The sequence below is a fragment of the Aspergillus saccharolyticus genome (genome assembly GCF_003184585.1).
Source record: "Aspergillus saccharolyticus JOP 1030-1 unplaced genomic scaffold BP01scaffold_50, whole genome shotgun sequence".
Lineage (NCBI taxonomy): Eukaryota > Fungi > Ascomycota > Eurotiomycetes > Eurotiales > Aspergillaceae > Aspergillus > Aspergillus saccharolyticus.
Genome location: NW_020290660.1, coordinates 44988 through 63441, shown reverse-complemented (window position 1 = coordinate 63441; position 18454 = coordinate 44988). Strand labels below are relative to the sequence as shown.

The 18454-nt window shown below is 53.0% G+C and overlaps 8 protein-coding genes across 8 annotated transcripts; 4 read left to right on the top strand and 4 right to left on the bottom strand.

Moving 5' to 3' along the window:
• The first annotated feature begins 606 nt into the window (after positions 1–606).
• On the top strand, positions 607–4851 carry BP01DRAFT_182604 (uncharacterized protein). The gene is made up of 4 exons (XM_025570880.1): positions 607–737; positions 798–1101; positions 1179–1496; positions 1550–4851. The coding sequence occupies exons 2-4, from the start codon at positions 985–987 to the stop codon at positions 4598–4600; spliced, it is 3486 nt and encodes a 1161-aa protein (XP_025427191.1). The 5' UTR covers positions 607–737; positions 798–984; the 3' UTR covers positions 4601–4851.
• Positions 4852–5503: 652 nt separating this feature from the next.
• BP01DRAFT_328209 (MET18/MMS19 family protein) lies at positions 5504–9213 on the bottom strand. The gene is made up of 6 exons (XM_025572935.1): positions 9016–9213; positions 8650–8923; positions 8451–8548; positions 8249–8388; positions 8015–8203; positions 5504–7966 (listed from the first exon to the last, which is right to left on the bottom strand). Exons 1-6 carry the CDS (start codon positions 9095–9097, stop codon positions 5552–5554), a joined length of 3198 nt encoding a protein of 1065 aa, XP_025427190.1. The 5' UTR covers positions 9098–9213; the 3' UTR covers positions 5504–5551.
• Positions 9214–9642: 429 nt separating this feature from the next.
• On the top strand, positions 9643–10242 carry BP01DRAFT_306324 (uncharacterized protein; the record flags this gene model as incomplete). The annotated part of the gene is made up of 2 exons (XM_025572231.1): positions 9643–10083; positions 10150–10242. 2 exons carry the CDS (start codon positions 9643–9645, stop codon positions 10240–10242), a joined length of 534 nt encoding a protein of 177 aa, XP_025427189.1.
• A 96-nt stretch (positions 10243–10338) lies between these two features.
• Positions 10339–11615, bottom strand: BP01DRAFT_360622 (ER membrane complex subunit EMC3). The gene is made up of 5 exons (XM_025575956.1): positions 11518–11615; positions 11425–11458; positions 10988–11351; positions 10752–10913; positions 10339–10688 (listed from the first exon to the last, which is right to left on the bottom strand). The coding sequence occupies exons 1-5, from the start codon at positions 11565–11567 to the stop codon at positions 10504–10506; spliced, it is 795 nt and encodes a 264-aa protein (XP_025427188.1). The 5' UTR covers positions 11568–11615; the 3' UTR covers positions 10339–10503.
• On the top strand, positions 11383–11898 carry BP01DRAFT_182520 (uncharacterized protein). Its single transcript, XM_025570878.1, has one exon. It carries the CDS (start codon positions 11595–11597, stop codon positions 11853–11855), a length of 261 nt encoding a protein of 86 aa, XP_025427187.1. The 5' UTR covers positions 11383–11594; the 3' UTR covers positions 11856–11898.
• BP01DRAFT_426525 (signal peptidase complex subunit 2) lies at positions 11769–12896 on the top strand. Its single transcript, XM_025579799.1, has 3 exons — positions 11769–11950; positions 12054–12352; positions 12468–12896. Exons 1-3 carry the CDS (start codon positions 11905–11907, stop codon positions 12756–12758), a joined length of 636 nt encoding a protein of 211 aa, XP_025427186.1. The 5' UTR covers positions 11769–11904; the 3' UTR covers positions 12759–12896.
• A 76-nt stretch (positions 12897–12972) lies between these two features.
• BP01DRAFT_349606 (methylenetetrahydrofolate dehydrogenase (NAD(+))) lies at positions 12973–14577 on the bottom strand. Its single transcript, XM_025573759.1, has 4 exons — positions 14284–14577; positions 13468–14101; positions 13318–13407; positions 12973–13249 (listed from the first exon to the last, which is right to left on the bottom strand). The coding sequence occupies exons 1-4, from the start codon at positions 14478–14480 to the stop codon at positions 13166–13168; spliced, it is 1005 nt and encodes a 334-aa protein (XP_025427185.1). The 5' UTR covers positions 14481–14577; the 3' UTR covers positions 12973–13165.
• Positions 14578–15005: 428 nt separating this feature from the next.
• Positions 15006–17578, bottom strand: BP01DRAFT_360615 (F1F0 ATP synthase subunit alpha). Its single transcript, XM_025575955.1, has 6 exons — positions 17441–17578; positions 17093–17262; positions 16887–16943; positions 16708–16828; positions 15387–16640; positions 15006–15319 (listed from the first exon to the last, which is right to left on the bottom strand). The coding sequence occupies exons 1-5, from the start codon at positions 17510–17512 to the stop codon at positions 15387–15389; spliced, it is 1674 nt and encodes a 557-aa protein (XP_025427184.1). The 5' UTR covers positions 17513–17578; the 3' UTR covers positions 15006–15319.
• Positions 17579–18454: the final 876 nt, after the last annotated feature.

Below are 18454 nucleotides of genomic sequence, written 5' to 3'. Positions count from 1 at the left end.
GTACTCTTATTCTTCCCACTTCATCTTCACCTTCTTTGCATCTGTTTCTTTACCACACTGTTCTTTATTCATTATCTGCTCCCTGGCATATCTCTGGGAGGTATGAGGAGTTTGGGAGTGCTTGATACCCTGGGAAACATAGACCGTCATGTCCCTACTTGTTACTATCATGTTCAAAGTACACCGCTGTCCAGTGTCATTATACCTCGCTATACCTCGATAGACAACTGCTTTAATCACATACAGAAGTATCATCACCTCAGAATAATCTCTTCGAATTTCTTCTGAGGAGGCGAATCAGCCACCAGGAGTGGCTGTTTTCTGCATTTTCACCCGCTCGCTGTTTGTTGTAGCAGCGTTCGTTACTTGGGGTACAAACCGTACAGACCGTACAGACCGTACAGTACAGGGTGTTGTGCCTCCCAGGCCTAACACTGTTTGTTGCTCCTGCCCTTTTCCCTTTGCCTCTGCTTCTACCATCTGTCTTCACTTCAACTCCCTCTCTCTCCCCCTCATCTGACTCTTTGGAACTGACCAACCTGAATTTCACCGCATGATACCTCTCCTCCAGTTTTGGCTCTTGCCCATTTTCGTATTATGATCTTGTAGAACTGTCATATAAGCCCCAGTGCTGCATTGAATACGCGGCTGTTGTTGCCCGTCAACTTCAATTGACCGAAATGGCTTACGAGCAGCGTCTGGCGCTCGCCTCCATATGGGGCTTTGAGCCTATCGGTGTAAGTGGTTACCCTGATTCACTCCAGGCACCATGTATTCTGACACTTAACTTGAATTAGGTTGAAGAAGTTAGTGAAGAAATCAAGTACCTCGTCTTCTCAACCCGGCCTTTCCTTTGGCTGCCTAATTGACACCTACTCTAGGAAGGTGACCTGTCAACCAGACTGCCATATTGAATATATCAAGCATGACAATGCAAGTGAATCATCGTATTTCACTTCTTGGTCGTCTTTGTCGTCTTTGCTGATGACTCTTACTTATAAGATCCTCACCGTCAAAGGTCCCCTCCATAACCACATAGCGAAGATTGCCACTCTTGTCGCCGATACTATTGCAGCTCAAGAATTTAAAGATCTACTTGATGTCAGCCTGCAGTCTCTCTTATTCCCATATCGGCGGGCTCATCCTTTGATCTACTGACCATCGTCATATCGATGCAGGCGCCACGTACTTACCGGATAGATATGACCTCTGCTCTCCAAAGTAACGGCAGTCTAGAAGAACTCAACCCAAGCCCTGACGAAAGCTGCGAACTTATTCCTACCTCCATCATCCATATCACCAAGCTCTGGCTGTCGCCCAATGGGGGGCTGGGGTGCTACTCCTTTGAGTCTAAAAGCATACTCGATAGCATCGCCGACCTCACTTCAACCGAGATCACCATGCGTGACGATACAAAGGGAATCCAAGTCTCGGGCACCAGCGAAGGGGATGTAGATGAAGCTCTGGCCAAGCTGACGCGGGTTGAACGGCCCTTGGTAAGTCCGACTCCTTTATGGCCAGAAGCGCCACCCGCTCATCCACATGGTAGACATGCATTCAGCGGCCTATCATAGCCAATATCCTCGTCACTGCGGAAGATGAATGCTCGCGTTATCGTCTTCAGACTTACAATACCTTGAACCCAATTGCTGAGCGTCGAGTCTTAGCAGATCCGTGTTTGGACCCAAACGCCGCTCCGGGTGAGATGTATGTCTCAGTACAAGCCTCGCTCGACCCGGACACACACACGCTGAGAATGCCGCCGAATCTGGTGAACCCCCCACATCTGGCTTACGACCCCGGCAAGTCCCGCATCTGGAACGACTTCACCTTCCAGCAGCTTGGAAGCGGCGAGCAATACAATGCAGTAGTGTCTATTGCCGATAGCACCATTTCGAAAACCGACGCGATGACCATGGAAATCCCAGCGTCACTGCATCCTTATTTGACAGCTGAAAAGGCCAAGCAGGTGAACCAATGGGTCGTTGAAGGAGCTCAAGTAGAAAAAGACATTCCTGAACGGGAATCCGTGGTCTTGGATACCACTCAGCCTCTTCTAGCGGCCCCGACTCCTGCTCTCCAGGCCCTTGTTTCCAAGCCTTCAGCTCCTGGACCAGGCAATGTAATTGACGCAAGTGGGCCTCACAGACCGGCCGGTGTGAAAGTGCGCCGGGTCGTTCCAACAAGCTCCAAGCCCAAATCACAAGTTGCTCCCTCAGTCTCCGAAGCAAGGCCGACTTCTGGCAAAACACCTCCAATTGCAGAGTCTGAGTCGCCGAACGCTACAACTCCCGGATTGAATGGGAACGGCCTAGCGCCTCGAAGACGCTGGGTGATGCAGTACGATATAAAATATGGCAACCAGGACTTACAGGATGTAAAGCCGGCGGAAAAGGCTGGCACCGAGTCTCGGCCCAGATCCCAAGTGTTGTCCTCGGTGAACAAGTCAACTGCGCCGTCAACATCCAAGAGTACCAGGTACGATCTGACGAGGTCGCATACACAACGATCTTTCGGCAAACGGAGTACACCTAATATTGGTCCAGCAGCAAATTGGAAGCCTGGCCGTCAAAATCAGCTGATTGACATCAACGTGCCAGTGACGGCTGCTGCCAGTGTTCAAGGCATCACTTTCAACCAGCCAGCTCTACTCCCATCAGGATCGTCACCGTGCGGCACCGATACCACAGGATCCGTAGAGAGAGCCAGTATCGATCTGTTAGGGCTCAATCTTGGAACGGAAAACTTTTTGGACTCCAGCAATTCCGGGTCATGTCTTGAAGCCGCTCCCTCGCGCATCAACAATGCTATGAGCCAAGTGGGAAGGCTTGAATTTCTTCGCCAGAGATACAATGCGGCAGCAACAGAGGTGCTTCCCACGACAAACGAAGCGACCACTGCCCCGGCCCCCCGCAGTCAAGCAAATGAGTCGTGGGCTCAAGCTATGGTCGCCAATTTGAGAAGGGCAGATCGCTCGGAAAGAGAGTCCTCCGATGAAGTGACATCGAGAGAGTTTCGCAAGACAAGACATAAGGCTCCGAAGAGCTCTAGTGCTGCTAGAAGCAAAGCAGAAACGAAGGCGAGACGACAAGCAACATTGGAAGACTCTTGGGGAATTGGCAAGCCTAAGAAGAAGCCTGTCTGCTCTCCTAAAAGTCAGAAATCAACAACCAGCTCCATTGTACAGGTCACAAATGGGCCGAAGCCTTCATCAGTGGAAGATCCGGCGGCTCAGAGACAGGTGAAGCGCCTTTACGATTCTATGATTCCCATCCTTGACTCGGCGGCATGTTACCCTGGCGCAATGTGTCTCGAAATGCAATTCGGTTTGATCTTGGTGCCTCTTCTTCCCAAAACATACAATGAGGACTCCATGATTGCAGAAACTTGGAATAAGGTCTTCAGTCCGCAATCTGGACTTTCTGCACCGACAACCAAGTTCATCAAGAGACTTACGACCTCGGGCGCCGACATTGACCACATGGTGGACATTCGAACTTCCAAGGCTGATGGCAAGCATCGTCTATTTGAGCAGGAATACACTGACTACGGTGTCTCTTACGAATATCACTTTCGCACCCGGGCCAACCAGATTTTCATAGTAGTCATCAATGAAAATGGGGGTTGCAGCGTTCGAGAGCCAGGGAAGGCACTTGGTGCAGTGAACTTTCATTTTCCGGGCAACACATGGGATGCCAATCTATCTGTCAAGAAAGTGACGGGATTCGTTGGTGATATCAATCCGGAGTTTGAGCAGATCGCCCAAGACCTCGTCAAGAGCATGTGGATTGAGCCGGATCGCACTCTCATCCGCATCTACACACGTCTGCCCAGTGACGTCGACAACAAGGTCACCCTAGAGAATGTGTACATGAAACGCTGGACTCGTCACCGTCATCTGCAGTGCGATGAGGAGGCTTCAGCAACATCGGATACTCGTCCTAGCCAAAAGCCTAGCGAGGATGATATCAACGCGACATCGCACATATTCTTGCAAGTCACCGAAGTGCAAGACTTAATCCATGGAAAGCACGTCACTGACCCAACTATCAGGCGGGCCCGTGCGACCGCGCCTGCGGACATGGTGAGCAACGGTCAACTGTGGTATGAAGCATCACTAGTCAGTCCGGCGATTGATGCTCTTCTCAACTCCAATACCGACCTCGAAGTGGGCGAGCGGTCATCCGATTGGCGGGGAATCGACCTGTTCGGCCGTCATGCTGCTGCTCTGCTGCGCGAGATCAATGTAAGTGCAGATGCGGATGCCGATGCAATCGGGACTGAGATGGAGACCCCCAGCCCCGTCGCCAAAGCGATCGGTCACGCCGGTCTGGGCGATATATTTCTTCTAGCTAAGACGGTGATCCAGCGCATCGACGCCGTGGGATACTGGAATGCTCGGCCCGGGATAGACTTGGCTGCTGAGCATACTACTACAGCAACTTCATTGCGCAGCTGTGCTCAGCCACGCGGTGTTGTAGGTTTGTCGCTTGGTAATGACTCGCACAGCGATGATACTATAAGTGCTCGCGTGGACTCGAGAGGCGTGGTTCAGTACCCGGCGCAGGTTGATGTCTTCTCGCCCGAGGAGTTCTGGTAGTTCATTTTCTCCATCTCGTTTTCGGTAGTTTGCTCGGGGTAGAGGCTTCGTAGACGGAAAGGAGAGTAAGATAGTTTGGCGCTGATGCGCTGTGACGAGAATGTGATGATCTGTTGGGGACGTAGTTTGAGGGTACAAGATTGCTTTGGGGGATGACGGGGGTGGAGGGAATGGCAGTTGGCAGTAGGGCTTGTGAAGGCAGAACAGGGTCAGGGATAGTCCATAGTTCATACTTCATAATTCAATTCCAGCCTACTCAGGTCTTCGTCATTTAAGTGCAACGATGAGGTGGTATAGCATTCTAGATATAACTGTCTATCATCAACCCACCTATAATTTAGTCTAAGATCATAGGGTAACGCCTGATAAGTAGATGATGGAATTCGTATTTATCGACTGTCTGTCTACTGAAACAAACCTCGAAAGCCTTCCCTGCTCGTTAAAACCAAACCGTCTGAATATGAAGGTAGATACCTTGCCTTCCGCATCAGCTCAAAACTGAGAGGCGAATACTCACGTTGGTTCAATTCACTGGTGCCTGCATCTTGTCCTTATCGCTAGTGTAGTCCGTCCCCCCTATGCGCTGTTTTTGCCTGCCTGCCTGCTGCCTGCCTGCCTGCCTTCTCAACTGGGACTATGACAAGATGAAGTTGAACATACGACACAGAATGAAGACTGGATAGGGTGGAGCGTCAACATCTGGTCTGACGGCCTCATTTGCTTGTTATACAACCCTAGTAGGAACCAGAAAACACATCGAATATGACGCACCCATCAGGTCACGACCGGAAATACAGCCCCATCTACTACCCCCCATCAACTTGGAACCAGGAACATGCGGAAAAAGATAGGAAATAAATATATATATATTTTTTTTTCTCTAGCTAGAATCTTCCTAGACACCAACAACAACAACTGCAACCGAGGCGGGGGAACCCCACCCCCATTTTTTTAATCCTCCTCGTCACCCGCATCATCCACACCCCGCAACCACGCGGCCCGCGCATCCACCGCCGCCTTACGCACCTCGCGCTTCGGATCGTCCAGGATGGCCCGCAGGGCGCGCACCACTTGGTTCTTCACAGGTAGGAGTGGGGAGAGACGCCCTGTCCGCGCGATGGCCGGTGCGGCGGACTCGGCGCCGCCGCTGCTGCTGCTGCCAGGGGTCTGAGCGAGCAGGTAGAGGCAGTTGAGGGCGTCGACGCGGAGTTTCGGGTGGTGGTTGGCGGGCGAATACTCGGCGGTGGACAAGAGGCGCGTGACAAGGCTTTGGACGTGGCCGCATTGGTCGATGACGGCGACACCGTTGTCGCGGATGATGACGGCCAGGGTGGAGAGGGTGGCGAGGCGGACTGGGGTGGAGGCGGCGGTGGAGAGGTCGAGGGTCTGGAGGAGGAGCGGGAGGAGGGTGGGCAGTTCCGGGAGGACGAGCGGGGGAGGGATGGTCGAGAGGATGCCGCTTAGCGCGGTCAGGTGGGCGGGTTTGATGTGTTGGGTTTGGGGCTGCGGTTCGGCTGCCGCTGCAGAGGAGGAACTGAGATTGACTTCGCGGATGCGAGAGGAGATCTGAGGCGTCAGAGTTGTGAAGACACGTTGTCTACACAAAAGGCGGATGTTGGCCCCGTTGGTCGCGGAGAGGATCTCGTCGTGGCGGAGGAGGATGGAGAAGCTGCGCGCCGCCGTGAGGCTGGTTTCTTCGTCCACAGACGACACCAGCGCGAGGAGGGAGGTAAGGTGCTGCGTCGTGGTCGGGGCTAGGCGCAGGACCAAGCCCTTTGACAGCCAGAAGAGGGTGTGGATCGTGCCCGGGTTGACTCTGCTGGTTTCGCTCCCCGGTGGCAGGAGGGCGTAGAAGAGGTCGGACGCCAGCGCCAGGTCGGACTTGGGTAGGAATTTGTTGGCCAGTAATGCCAGATGTCGGAGAAAGGCGTACTGCGTCGCTGGCTCCGTCTCGCCAGTCGCGCGGTTGGCCATGTCGGCGAGGAGCGCGGACATGTTGGGATTGGTGGCGTAGGGCAGGTTGGGAACGTCGGCGGGCAACGCAGCAAGGATGGCGGTCGATAGAATCATCGTACGCTTCTGGCTGGCGTTGGGCGACGGGGCAAATGGCACTGGTTGGAACTCCTCGGTCGAGGTGAACAGTGTGTAGACGTTCTGAGCGATCTCATCCTGCTTGCTCCTGGGCAGAGCTCGCACGATGAGGTTGCATAATCGCCCTAGGACGTCCAGAACGGTGGCATCGCTGAGAATGTTGTTCGGGGCAGGGGAAGTAGAGCCCGCTGCGGCGCTGCGGCACAAACTGACCACGATCTTGTCATAATAGAACTCCAAATTGGGGTCTTCCTCCATTTTTCTCTGGTTCATGACGAAGAGGATAGTCAGGAGGATCGCTCGGGGGTACTCCACGGAGCCGGAATGCTCGCGCTGCAGCAGAACGTTCAGTTTGCTGAGCAGTCTTCGAACCAGAGTCTCGAAAATGTCCTTCTCCACACTGATCTTCGCAAGCACATCGAGAGTCTTCATGTACCCCTTGTCCGCTTCTTCAATCGAGTCGGGGAGCGTGGCCACAAACGCAGGGAACGTGATGTCTAGAATCAACCGAGGCTTGTGTTTTGAGATCTCCGTCAGAGCAGTGATTGCCTCTTTCTTGATGTCATCTCGGCCGACAGACTCCTCCTTTAGCAGGATCTCATCGAGGTATTGCACAAACAAGCCGATTTCGTTGTCCTGGAAGTAGTCGCGTAGGACGGACAAACGCAAGAGTCCTTTGAGCGCAGAGGTACGGAATGAGACCTCCTCCTTGATGGCACCCATCAAGGCCTGGCCGAAAATCTCAGAGAATTGGTCCTTGAATTCAAGGAGCGGATTTTCGAAAGTGAGCTCAGAATCGCGCGAGGCCCATTCCCCAAACACCTTGATCGACGAGTCAAAGAGAACCCCGAGCGTGTCCAGAAGAGCTCGTTGCTTGGCAATGCCGTCAGCCTCTTGGTAAATGGTCAAGAGGGGTGCAACGACCGTCTGGACGATCAGGGTGAATGCAGGTGCTGAAGCAGACGATACAGAACTGAGGATTTGTTGAGCAGGCTTGGCCTGTTTTTGTTGCGGCTCCCGCAGTTGCTCGTTGCATTCCTTGGTGATAGGGCGCAAGTACTGGGCAAGAGGCAACTGATCGGAAATCTGCGTGATTCCCTCCGACAGACGCTTGGTGATGCCCTGCAGCACCTTAAGGGAGAGTTCGGAGAGGAACTCTTCCTGGGCGTTGAGGATCTCGAACTTCAAAGTCTCCCATATCGTGATGGAGTAGCGGGATACAGTGTTGGGGTCATAGGACTCGATACAGGCAATCAAAGCATTAAGAGCGTCCCGCTGTCCACAAGTCAGCCTGAGTCAATCCAGTCTAGTTATACAGCATACCTTGACATTCGGGGACGTCGAATCAAGCTTATCCAGCAAGGACGGGATAGCGTGTGGCGCAAAGAGACTATTCGACGAAATGCAGTCCTGCAGGCGGTCCTTCAGATCTTGGGCCGTGATGCCGTACGGGTCGTTCGGCGGGGGTCTGAAAGTGATAGGGAAGTAATTGTAGACTGCGTCGAACAGGAGCTACCGGAATTAGCGAGAGCATTCCCAAATTCCAACAGCACTTACCTCCGCATGGGTGGAGATGTCCCATTCCACCATCACCACCTTGAGTATCGAAAATACCAACATCAAGTTGCGGGGGTCCTTCTCGCCCGTGACCAGGTCCACAATTCCAACCAGAGACTCATCGCCCATATCATGAAGCGCTGGGCAGGTCAGTATGGCTCTTTCCGACAGCTCCGCCATACAGATTGGGTATCAAACGCACCAGACCGGTAATTCAGCATCAATTCGTTCAGCAACTGATAAACCTGGAACCGTTGAGACTGGGAACGAGACTGCAAGTCCTGAAATTGTTCAAAGATCCTGCACAAGTCAGCGCTCCATACAAGCACCGCATCTTGCTCCACCAAACACCTCGATTGCACTTCCTCAAATATACCACCGCAAAGAGAACCAGCACTTACGCCCGAGCAACCTCCTCCGCCAGAGGCTTGTTGAACCGATCCAACTTCTGCAGCGTTTCCAACCCAGCAACCGCACCCCCATCCTGAGCCCGATCACAAAAAAAGGTCGTTAAAACTTGAATTTGTTGCCTCGTGAGGAATTTGGGGGGAAGCTCCTTGATGACCGCGGTAAGAAAGGACACAGCTTTGCCGCGGAGGATTGGGTCTTCATCGTTGACATATTCCACTAGCGACTGAACCACCTCAATGAGGGTCGTCTTCTTACTCTCGACGTCTGTTGATTGACTGAGGTATTAGCAAGCAGCCATGCAAAGGATCAATCCCCAAAGCGCATAGGAAGAGTAGCAGAGCATTCAAAAACCCCACCTTGAGCGACACGTTCAGCGATCTGCTGGGCTTCCTGCTTATCGTGGTCCACAACCAGCATAAAAGTCTGCAGTGCCGACATGCTGGATTGCGTGGCGGGTGATGAATTTGCGCAAAGAATAGGTAGTGCAATTGTAGTGTCAATGCACAAAATCCAGTCTCCGGAGATATCCCCGCTCTATCTTTCTTGCCTTTCTCCGCGACCGGAAAGCATGACGCCTGGGCTGGAGTGTTTTGTGGCTCATGCCCTTATCGATAAGTTAGAGAATCACGTGGGGTGGATGGCAGCGACGCATCCCGTTGCGTCATGGGTTTTTCCACCCCCGCAACTATAGAGTAATCGAACTATATATCTAGTTATAACGACGCTCATCACATCCATTATCATCAAATATGCAAGGCATTGTCCTCAGAGTAACCCTAAACCTTTTAATCCTCTTCCTCATCGTAACAGCACTCATCCCCTCAGCCTCAGCAACCTGGACCCTGCAGTTCCGCAAACGCCTCCCCGGCCCACTAATCGATAAACCTCATCTGCGCCGTCTAAGCGACAGCCTCAACCCCAGCAACTGGCTGCTCACCACTCAACAGTCCATCCAAGCAGAAGCAGCAGCAGTAAGGGCAGCAATGGGCAGCAATCCCGCAACCAATGCCGTCCTTCCGCCTGAAGAAGAGAACAACAGCCCGCCTCGCAACGACGACGGGGTCAGCCTCGCAGACGTGCTGCCCAAGACCCGCGGCGTGAACATCTTCGCCTCGCTCACGCGGCAATTCGAGTCCGTTGACGCGCGCCTCGGCGACGCAGCGCACAATGTGACCGTGCTGGCGCCGCGCAACGGCGCCATCCAGGACCTGCCGCGCAAGCCGTGGGAGAACCCGGATGATATCGCGCGGTTCGGCGAGGCTCAAGCGTATGAGGGGAAGGACGGGCAGGACCGCGCCTCCCGGAATCTGGAGCGGTTCGTCAAGGCGCATGTGGTCGCGACAAGTCCGTGGCGCGAGGGAGAGGAGGCCGAGACGCTGTTGGGGGATAAGTTGACGTGGTCGAGGGCTGGGGATAAGATTCGGGTATGTTTCTCACCTGGTGTTGGGGTTTGTTTCTGTGGTGAGTGAAGCTACTAACTCCATTGATAGATTCAGCCGGGAGATGTGGAGGTGGATAGTATTGCGGAGAAAGTGTCGAACGGTGAGGTTTGGGTGCTAAATGGGGTGATCAACTATCGTTAGGATTGTACGTAGGGTACTATGGCGGGTGTAGTATATATTATGCGGGCCGATGAAATGTTTTTGAAGTGATGAGCCACGAATATATATTATGATCAACTCTTATTTGCGCACATTGAGATTCAGAACCAGTGCAATCATCCCGCCTGGAAATAAGATTTTTTATAACCTGCAGCACATCTACATCCAAGCCTACATATCGAGAACTATAACACCAAAGAGCAAAGAAGTCTACTCGCCAATCGAAAACTAACTCGACAGGCCTCACTGGCCGCCATAGTTTTGCAAGATCCGCTCCTCAATACCGTCCAAAATGCAGAAGTGCTCCATGACGGCGAGATTCTCTGCCTCATTCTGATACATCTTGTCGGGGTCCTGGCCCGGCTGGAAGGGGTTCATGCCAGCAGCAGGGTTCATCCCGGCCATCTGTGACGCCATATGATTGGCCGCTTTACATGTTCCCAGAAATCAGTATAAAACACCCACGATGCAGACTTCCAGGCGGAACTCACCATTATCGCTACCCAAAATAAACCCAAACACAGACTGCAGACCAAACAGATTCAGGAAATACCACGAAAGACTCGACACCCATCTCACATCCAGATCGCGGGTCATGACACCGGACTGCAGCATCGACTTGAACCGGATGGTAAGAGGGAACGGCAATTTCACTAATCCGTGTGTCAGCCACTCGAGGTCCACACCCACATTCGCACAACCTGCAACCCCGACAGAAAAGACCTACAGATAACAAACCCCGAGAAAAAAGCATTAATCCAGCTCATAATCAGCGTTTGCGGGATCATCATCATCATGTTTCCCTTCATCATGCCCATCATCGCCTCCATGCCCGCCGGGTCCGTCATCGGGTTCGCCGGCGGCTGGCCGCGGTTCTCCGGATCCTTGAGGAAAGCCCCCTCGTGGTACGCGTCAATGAGGTATTTGCGCCGCATCTCAAACGAGTCCGGGCTGAGCACGTAGGCGTTGTTTCGAAAGTTGACGCCGCGGATCAGGCCCAGGCGTTCACGGGACTCGGCCAGCGTCGCGGCGGGCTTCGGGGGGTTGTTCATGAGGACGGTGGCGTAATGGCGGAGGATACCAGTGAGAATCTGTTCTCGTGAGTTAGCGAGTCATGAGCGGAATCACAATGGGCTTGAGTTTTGGAGATCAGCAGGGGCGTACCATGACAATAGTAATAGGAAACACGATCCAATAGCTATAATCGGGTCTCAGGTCAGCTTCGACGTGCGGATCAGAATCCGTTCAGAGACATACAAAAGAGCAGGATCCCGAAGGATCGTCTGCTCGACCCCCTGCAATGCCATTTCGAAGAATACCAGGGGTGTAGGTTGATGAACGTTGGTCGCTCAATCCGGACCAGAAGCAGAAGAGGACTCAGCTTAGCTCCCCGCGAGGTTCGATGGGGTGAGGACGGGGAGGCGGCCTTGCTGCCTTGGCGCATGCCGCATGCCGCTTTAGCTTCGCGAAAGGGACAGCTCGCCGCAACTCCTCCGACAATGAGACCGGCGGCACCTCTTCACTTGGATACTTTTTTTTTTCTGGCGATCTACAGTGCCTTTCAAACCACTATCCATTTTCTGAATACTTGTTGACTCTTATATAATCGCTACCATACCCATCGAGACCAGAATAACTCCCAAAATGTCGTCCGCAGAGGTACCCAAGGTGCCTGTTTACTCAAGCAATGGTTCGTACCTCACAGTCATATAAAACCCCTCCATAACAGCAACCTGTATAGCAAAGCAACCACCAGTACTGCAAATCATCCCTAACATCTCCCTGCTCACCAGACCTCAAATCCACCACCGACGACGCCCTCGCACCCCACCTCACCACCCTCCCGCAACCCTATAGATTCAGCCAAGACAACACCAAGATCAACGTCCGCCTGCTGCTGGGCTACTCGGCCGTCGCCATCGCGGGCTTCACCTTCTACGCGGACCGCATGCTGAAATGGGAGGCGACGCGGTCGCCGTGGATCCTGGCGGCCGTCGCATCGTACTTCCTTCTCAACTCCCTGCTCACATACTGGATCTGGGCCGTCGAGGCGGGCGAAGTGTTCCGAGGGAAGCGCAAGTCGGGTGAAACGGTATGTCGTAGCTCCCTGTCCCCTTTTTCCTGGGTACATATCACGGGATGGACTGTGACAGCTCAGATGATTTGTATTTGTATTGTATGTCGGCGCTAATGTGTTCGGTGTTCAGATTGTGATCCGCTCCTCCGTCAAGAAGCATTCCCCTCTCTACAAGCTCAAGGTCCAGTACACGTCCCCCGCAGGCAAGGTGATTCAGGAGAAGGAGATCGAGACGTCCTTCACGAAGTGGTTTGCAGAGGATGGGACTTTCCACATCCAGCCGCTCCGGGACTGGCTGGCTAACGAGATTGAGGTCCTGCGGCTCGCGGCAAATGAGATCGAGAAGAAAACTGGCGGTGTTGCCAGTCTTGTCGCCGTTGAGGAGACGGATCAGGTTGAGGGGGCAAAGAAGGGGAAGTAAAACGTTGAAAACAGAGTATGTGTTTATACGAGCTTTTTTTTTTTCAGAGGTCCATTGCATGTCAAGATAGCGTAAAAGTCCCGGATCATATCTGGGTAGATGTCACCTGCTGTCTCGAATGGAATTCCTCAACTAGAGCTTGGCTGTGGCCAAGGCTCCAGATCACTCTCCCTTGGCGTGCATTCAAAGTACAATCTTCGGAGCGCTAAGGTTTGTCAAAACTTTTTATTCCACAAATGCTTGATAATCAGTCAGAGCATAGTCGTATTCACAGCATGGTTTACATGAAAATTCGTCGAGCCCAGGAACCGAAGGAAAAGTGTAGAATATCTATGGCTAACTTCGCTATATCGTCTTTCCGTGCTAGATTTTTAGACATAAGAAAAGTGGTCTCGCCAGTGAGGGCTTCACGAGGCAGCTTCCAGAGTGCCCGGACGCTCAGTGGCCTGGGCGGGTTTGACATCATCCAATCTCTTGTTCTGGATGAGTCTCTGTGTGTGATAGTTAGTTGGCAGGTTTCTTCATCAAGCCGTCGAAGATAGACGGATGTCCTACTTACCAACAAGTTTCTGAGCAAGACAACGATCGTCACCTTTCCAGTGGAGGGAACAAAGATGGAGGCCTTCTCCTTCACCTCGGGTCCGAAATTCTGTGCGCAAACGAATGTCAGATATATCTTCGCATGCAAAGTAGCTCCCACGGAACATACCTTCTCGCTGGAGAAGTTGAGGCACACAGCTCCCTCTCTGAGAAGGCTGGTGTCGAACTTGTACTTCTCACCAGGGACACCGGAGATAACCACGTCACAGAGGGGAACGACATCCTTCAGGGTCTTTCCCTCGAGTTCCACAACCTCGTGTCTGCCCTTCTTCAGACCCTCCCCACGGGTGAACTTTTGGATGCCGTTGACGTCGACACTGTAAACGCAAGCACCGTCGTTGGCCAACAGAGCGGCAAGCGGGCGTCCCACAACCTCGCTGCGGTTCACCACGCAGACAGTGTGGCCGAAGAGGCGGTTGCCGTAAGGCAATATCGTGTTGTAAATGTTCAGGTACTCGAGAATCTTGATGATGGCCAAGGGAGTGCAGGGGAGGATGCACTTCTGACGCTTCGTTTCTGGGTCCAGGAAACGGATGTTCTGGTACATGTTGAAGATGTACCGGTGGGTGAGACCCTCTACATCTTTGGATACGTCGACAATCTGCTGCAGGTACTGATCCTGGCGGTTGTTGAAGATGGGGTAATATACGATGATGCCGTCGACGTCCGGATCGACGTTGGCATTGAGGATGGCCTGCTCGAGATCGTCCCGGGCAACTTCACGGAGGGAGTAACGGAAGCCACTATACAATAGAGACAAAAAGACTACGTTAGCTACGACGTGACTCATAGGGAACCCGGATTGTTACTGCCGCTTCGGCCTCCGAAATCGCAGGTGGGGAGTCATTGGTGATGCGCCGGAGAGAAACAGAGGCACACACAGAGGTATGATACCAATGAAGAGGAAGTGGGAAAGAATGCTCACTTTTCCGTGCAAGTCTTCTCCGTCATCTGGGCATACATCAGAGCCGCCGGGTCGTTGTTCGCGAGGAATCCGACCAGGTGAGGCGGCTTCTCCAGCATCTTCACGCCCTCCTGAACTTCCTCAAGCAGGTTATTGGCAACATGCTTGGAAAGCATGACCTTGCAGGAAGACGGAGCCGAGTCTGTAGCAGAAGCCATCGGTGCGACGGTAGAGAAATCGTCTAAACAATCAAACAAACTGATAGCTTTAAAGGTTGGAGTGGGCTATGGTTGGAGGGGTATGGAAGAAAATTTGGGACGGCAAAACCGCTCGCTTATCGATAAAAAAGCATGCCCGCATTCGGCCGCTCATCGGCGCCAGTCGCGGGCAGGACCAGTCAGTGCACTATTCTATCGACTTGCAATTAGCCTCAGCAATGATGATTTAGTGCAGACACTTGAGCTAACTTGGTGGAGAAAATCTAGTCCCGAACTCTTACCACATAAAATACTACGCGGACATGCTAAGTAAGAAACCGGGGCAATACACAGCATTGGCGTGCCCGGCCCTTTTCTCCCATGCGGCCACCCCATATATCATCATGTCGAATTCGATCTCGCCTCTATGTGCGTCCCCTGGTTACCCCGGATTAGTGACAAGATCGGAGTTTCGGGGCTCCAACTACAGTCCCCACCAGAGATCACAGGCAAACCCCTGTTAATGAACAAAGGAAATCATATTTAGGCTGCATATATGTAGACAATGGTGGGATCATGGGCGAAGACCAGCTGGACCATTCCGGATCCGTGCCCGGTGATTCTTTTCCCACTACCTCATTCATTTGTCGCGCGAAAAGATCTAAACGTACAGGATATTAATCGTATCTTTTTGCCTTCGTCCCACCGTTTTACCTTGCGTTGTAGCTACAGAAGATCAGATGGGTAAAAAGCCATCAGGGGAGATGCAGTTACATCCAGCCAAGTGCTCGGCCGATCCGAAGCTCCGGGTTTTAACAGCAAAACAAAACAGTGGTCTCAAATTGTACAAGCTATCTTGTCTATACAGATAGAGTCAGGATAAAAACAGTACACGGTGGACTAATCACCCAGAGGCCAATTGCTCACCTATGCGTTGAAGGACTTGTTGAAGTTGACAATGACCTCACGGAGCTGAGCCTCGAGGTCCTTGCTGACCTGGCCCTCCTTCTCGATGGTCTCCTGGATCTCGGGGTGGTTGCTCTTGAGGTGAGCAAGGAAGTCGGACTCCCAGGTGAGGATCTTGGCGACGGGGATGGAGTCAAGGTAACCGTTGACACCAGCGAAGATCAGGGGAACCATGTCGGGAACGGACATGGGGGAGTACTGCTTCTGCTTAAGAAGCTCGGTGAGACGCTCACCACGGTTGAGGGTCTGCTTGGTGGAGGCATCGAGATCGGAACCGAACTGGGCGAAGGCAGCAACCTCACGGTACTGAGCCAAGAACAGCTTCAGGGAACCGGCGACCTGCTTCATGGCCTTGACCTGGGCAGCGGAACCGACACGGGAGACGGACAGACCGACGTTAATGGCAGGGCGGATACCCTTGTAGAACAGCTCAGCCTCCAAGAAGATCTGGCCGTCAGTGATGGAAATGACGTTGGTGGGAATGTAGGCAGACACATCACCACCCTGGGTCTCAATGACGGGGAGGGCAGTGAGGGAACCACCACCGTGCTTGTCGTTCATCTTGGCAGCACGCTCGAGGAGACGAGAGTGGAGGTAGAAAACGTCACCGGGGTAGGCCTCACGACCAGGGGGACGACGGAGCAGGAGGGACATCTGACGGTAGGCGACGGCCTGCTTGGAGAGATCGTCGTAGATGATGACGGCGTGGCGGCCGTTGTCACGGAACCACTCACCCATGGCGCAACCAGTGAAGGGAGCGAGGTACTGGAGGGGAGCAGCCTCGGAGGCAGTGGCAGCGACGATGATGGAGTACTTCATGGAGTCGTTCTCCTCAAGGGTCTTGACGAGCTGAGCGACGGTGGAACGCTTCTGACCGACGGCAACGTAGATACAGTACAGCTTCTTGCTCTCATCGCTGGAGGTGTTGTTCCAACGCTTCTGGTTGAGGATGGCATCGAGAGCGACAGCGGTCTTACCGGTCTGACGGTCACCGATGATCAACTCACGCTGACCACGGCCGATGGGGACCATGGAGTCGACACACTTAAGACCAGTCTGGACGGGCTGGTTGACGGAGTGACGGGGCAGAATACCAGGGGCCTTAAGCTGAGCACGGCTCTTGGCCTTGGTGTTGATGGGACCCTTGCCATCGATGGGGTTACCGAGAGCGTCGACGACACGGCCGAGCATCTCAGGACCAACGGGAACATCAACCTGTGGACAGGATTAGTTCTAAGCTCGAGGTCGAATGGCTTGAAGTCGGGGTACAATGGCAACATACAATCTCTCCGGTACGCTTGACAGTCTCACCCTCCCTGACGAGACGGTCGGAACCGAAAAGCACAACACCGACCTGGCCGGCTTCGAGGTTCATGCACATACCCTTGACACCAGAGGCGAACCTGGGAGACTGTTAGTGATCTCAAATATCAATTAGTCGTGGATTGAGTGGGTACGTACTCGACCAGCTCCTCAGCCTGGACGTTAGTCATGCCATGGACACGGGCAATACCGTCACTATTGTCGTATTCATGTTAGTTCGATGATCTTTCCATGATAGAAGCGTTGACGGCCGAATTCTCGATGATTTTTGGATGTTTCTTCGATGGATTTGATGATGTGGAAGGCGCGTCCAAAATTTTCACGGCAGGGATTTCGTCACGTACCCGACGGAAAGGACACGTCCAGTCTCGGCAAGACCAGCCTCCTCCTGAACACCACGAATTCTCTGCTCAAGGATGGAAGAGACCTCAGTGGGAGAGGCCTTGGCCTCAGCAGCGTAGGAGCGGATCTGCTTGGAGGCACCAGAGATGGGACCGGGAACAGCGGCGCGAACCTGGAAGACGTAGGCAAAATTTGTCAACACCACAACCACGTAGTCAAAACGCGTCAAAAGCTGATGAGATGTATTGCGATGGGTAGAGAGGCGATTGAAAGTGTCATTGAGATGACTTCCCCGATATAGTAGGTCGAATTGAATGGACGAAGTCGAGATGACAAGGGATAGGACTCACGGAAGCGATTCTGCCAGTGGCAGAGGCAGCCGCAACGGTGCGGCTAGACTGCCGCAAAGCGTTCCTGAACATTGTGAAAAGGGTTCAGAGGTGTGGGAGGATGATTTCTCTGAAGGAGAGATGTAATTGGGGGGAGGGGGGGGGAAGGGAAGAAGAGGAGAAAGGATTGTGGATGGAGGAGAGGAGAGCTTTGTCGTCGGGGTTGGGAGGGATTCTCAGAACTGGCACTAATCCTAGTTTGCCGAGCCTCAGCAACCTCCGAAGCCGCCCTAGTGCGCTCACGGGACAACCCACCCGTCCCCAAGAAAACGAAAACGCCGGGTTGGATGTATTTATGGTATGAACGATCTACTATCTGATTTGGAGGTTACAATTATTTTTTGTTTTTGGTTTTGTCTAAGTAATTGTGGTTTCTGTAAGACTACTTTTTACATACATCTCTCTCAAAAAAAAATCATGGTCGAAACATACTCAGCCAGCCGTGGCTGGTTGCTTGGTTGCTAGGCTCACCCGGGCCACCTGTCCGTTTCCAATTTTCATTTCCACGGTATTTCAATTTCTCTGTGTTGCTCTCGGATCTGCGGATAACTAAGTTACTGCTGGTTGGTTGGCTTAGTCAGTTGTATTTTCGTCGCAGCCCGCACTGCAGCAGGGCCTTGCTGGTACTGTACCAGTGTACGTACGGAGCACCTACCGAGTAGTCGTAACTACTGAATGCCAGCCAGTGTTGCTGCCGCTGCCAGCAAACCAAATAAATCTTCTTGCCTTGCTTTTGTTTGACCGGTTGTCCCGGTGGGAATTCTTTCCCCCATCCCCGGCCGTCTCCATACACTGTCCCAGGCGGTCACGGACGTCCGGATGAGATGTCGCATTTCACACCTACTTTTTCACTCTTTTCTACTCTGCACCGACTTTCTTCGTGCTCCATCATGGCTTCCGCGCCTTTCTTTGTACCCTTGACTTGACTGGAGTCGCTCAACGTTCCTTGGATGCCCACCCGACCATTGCCGCTTC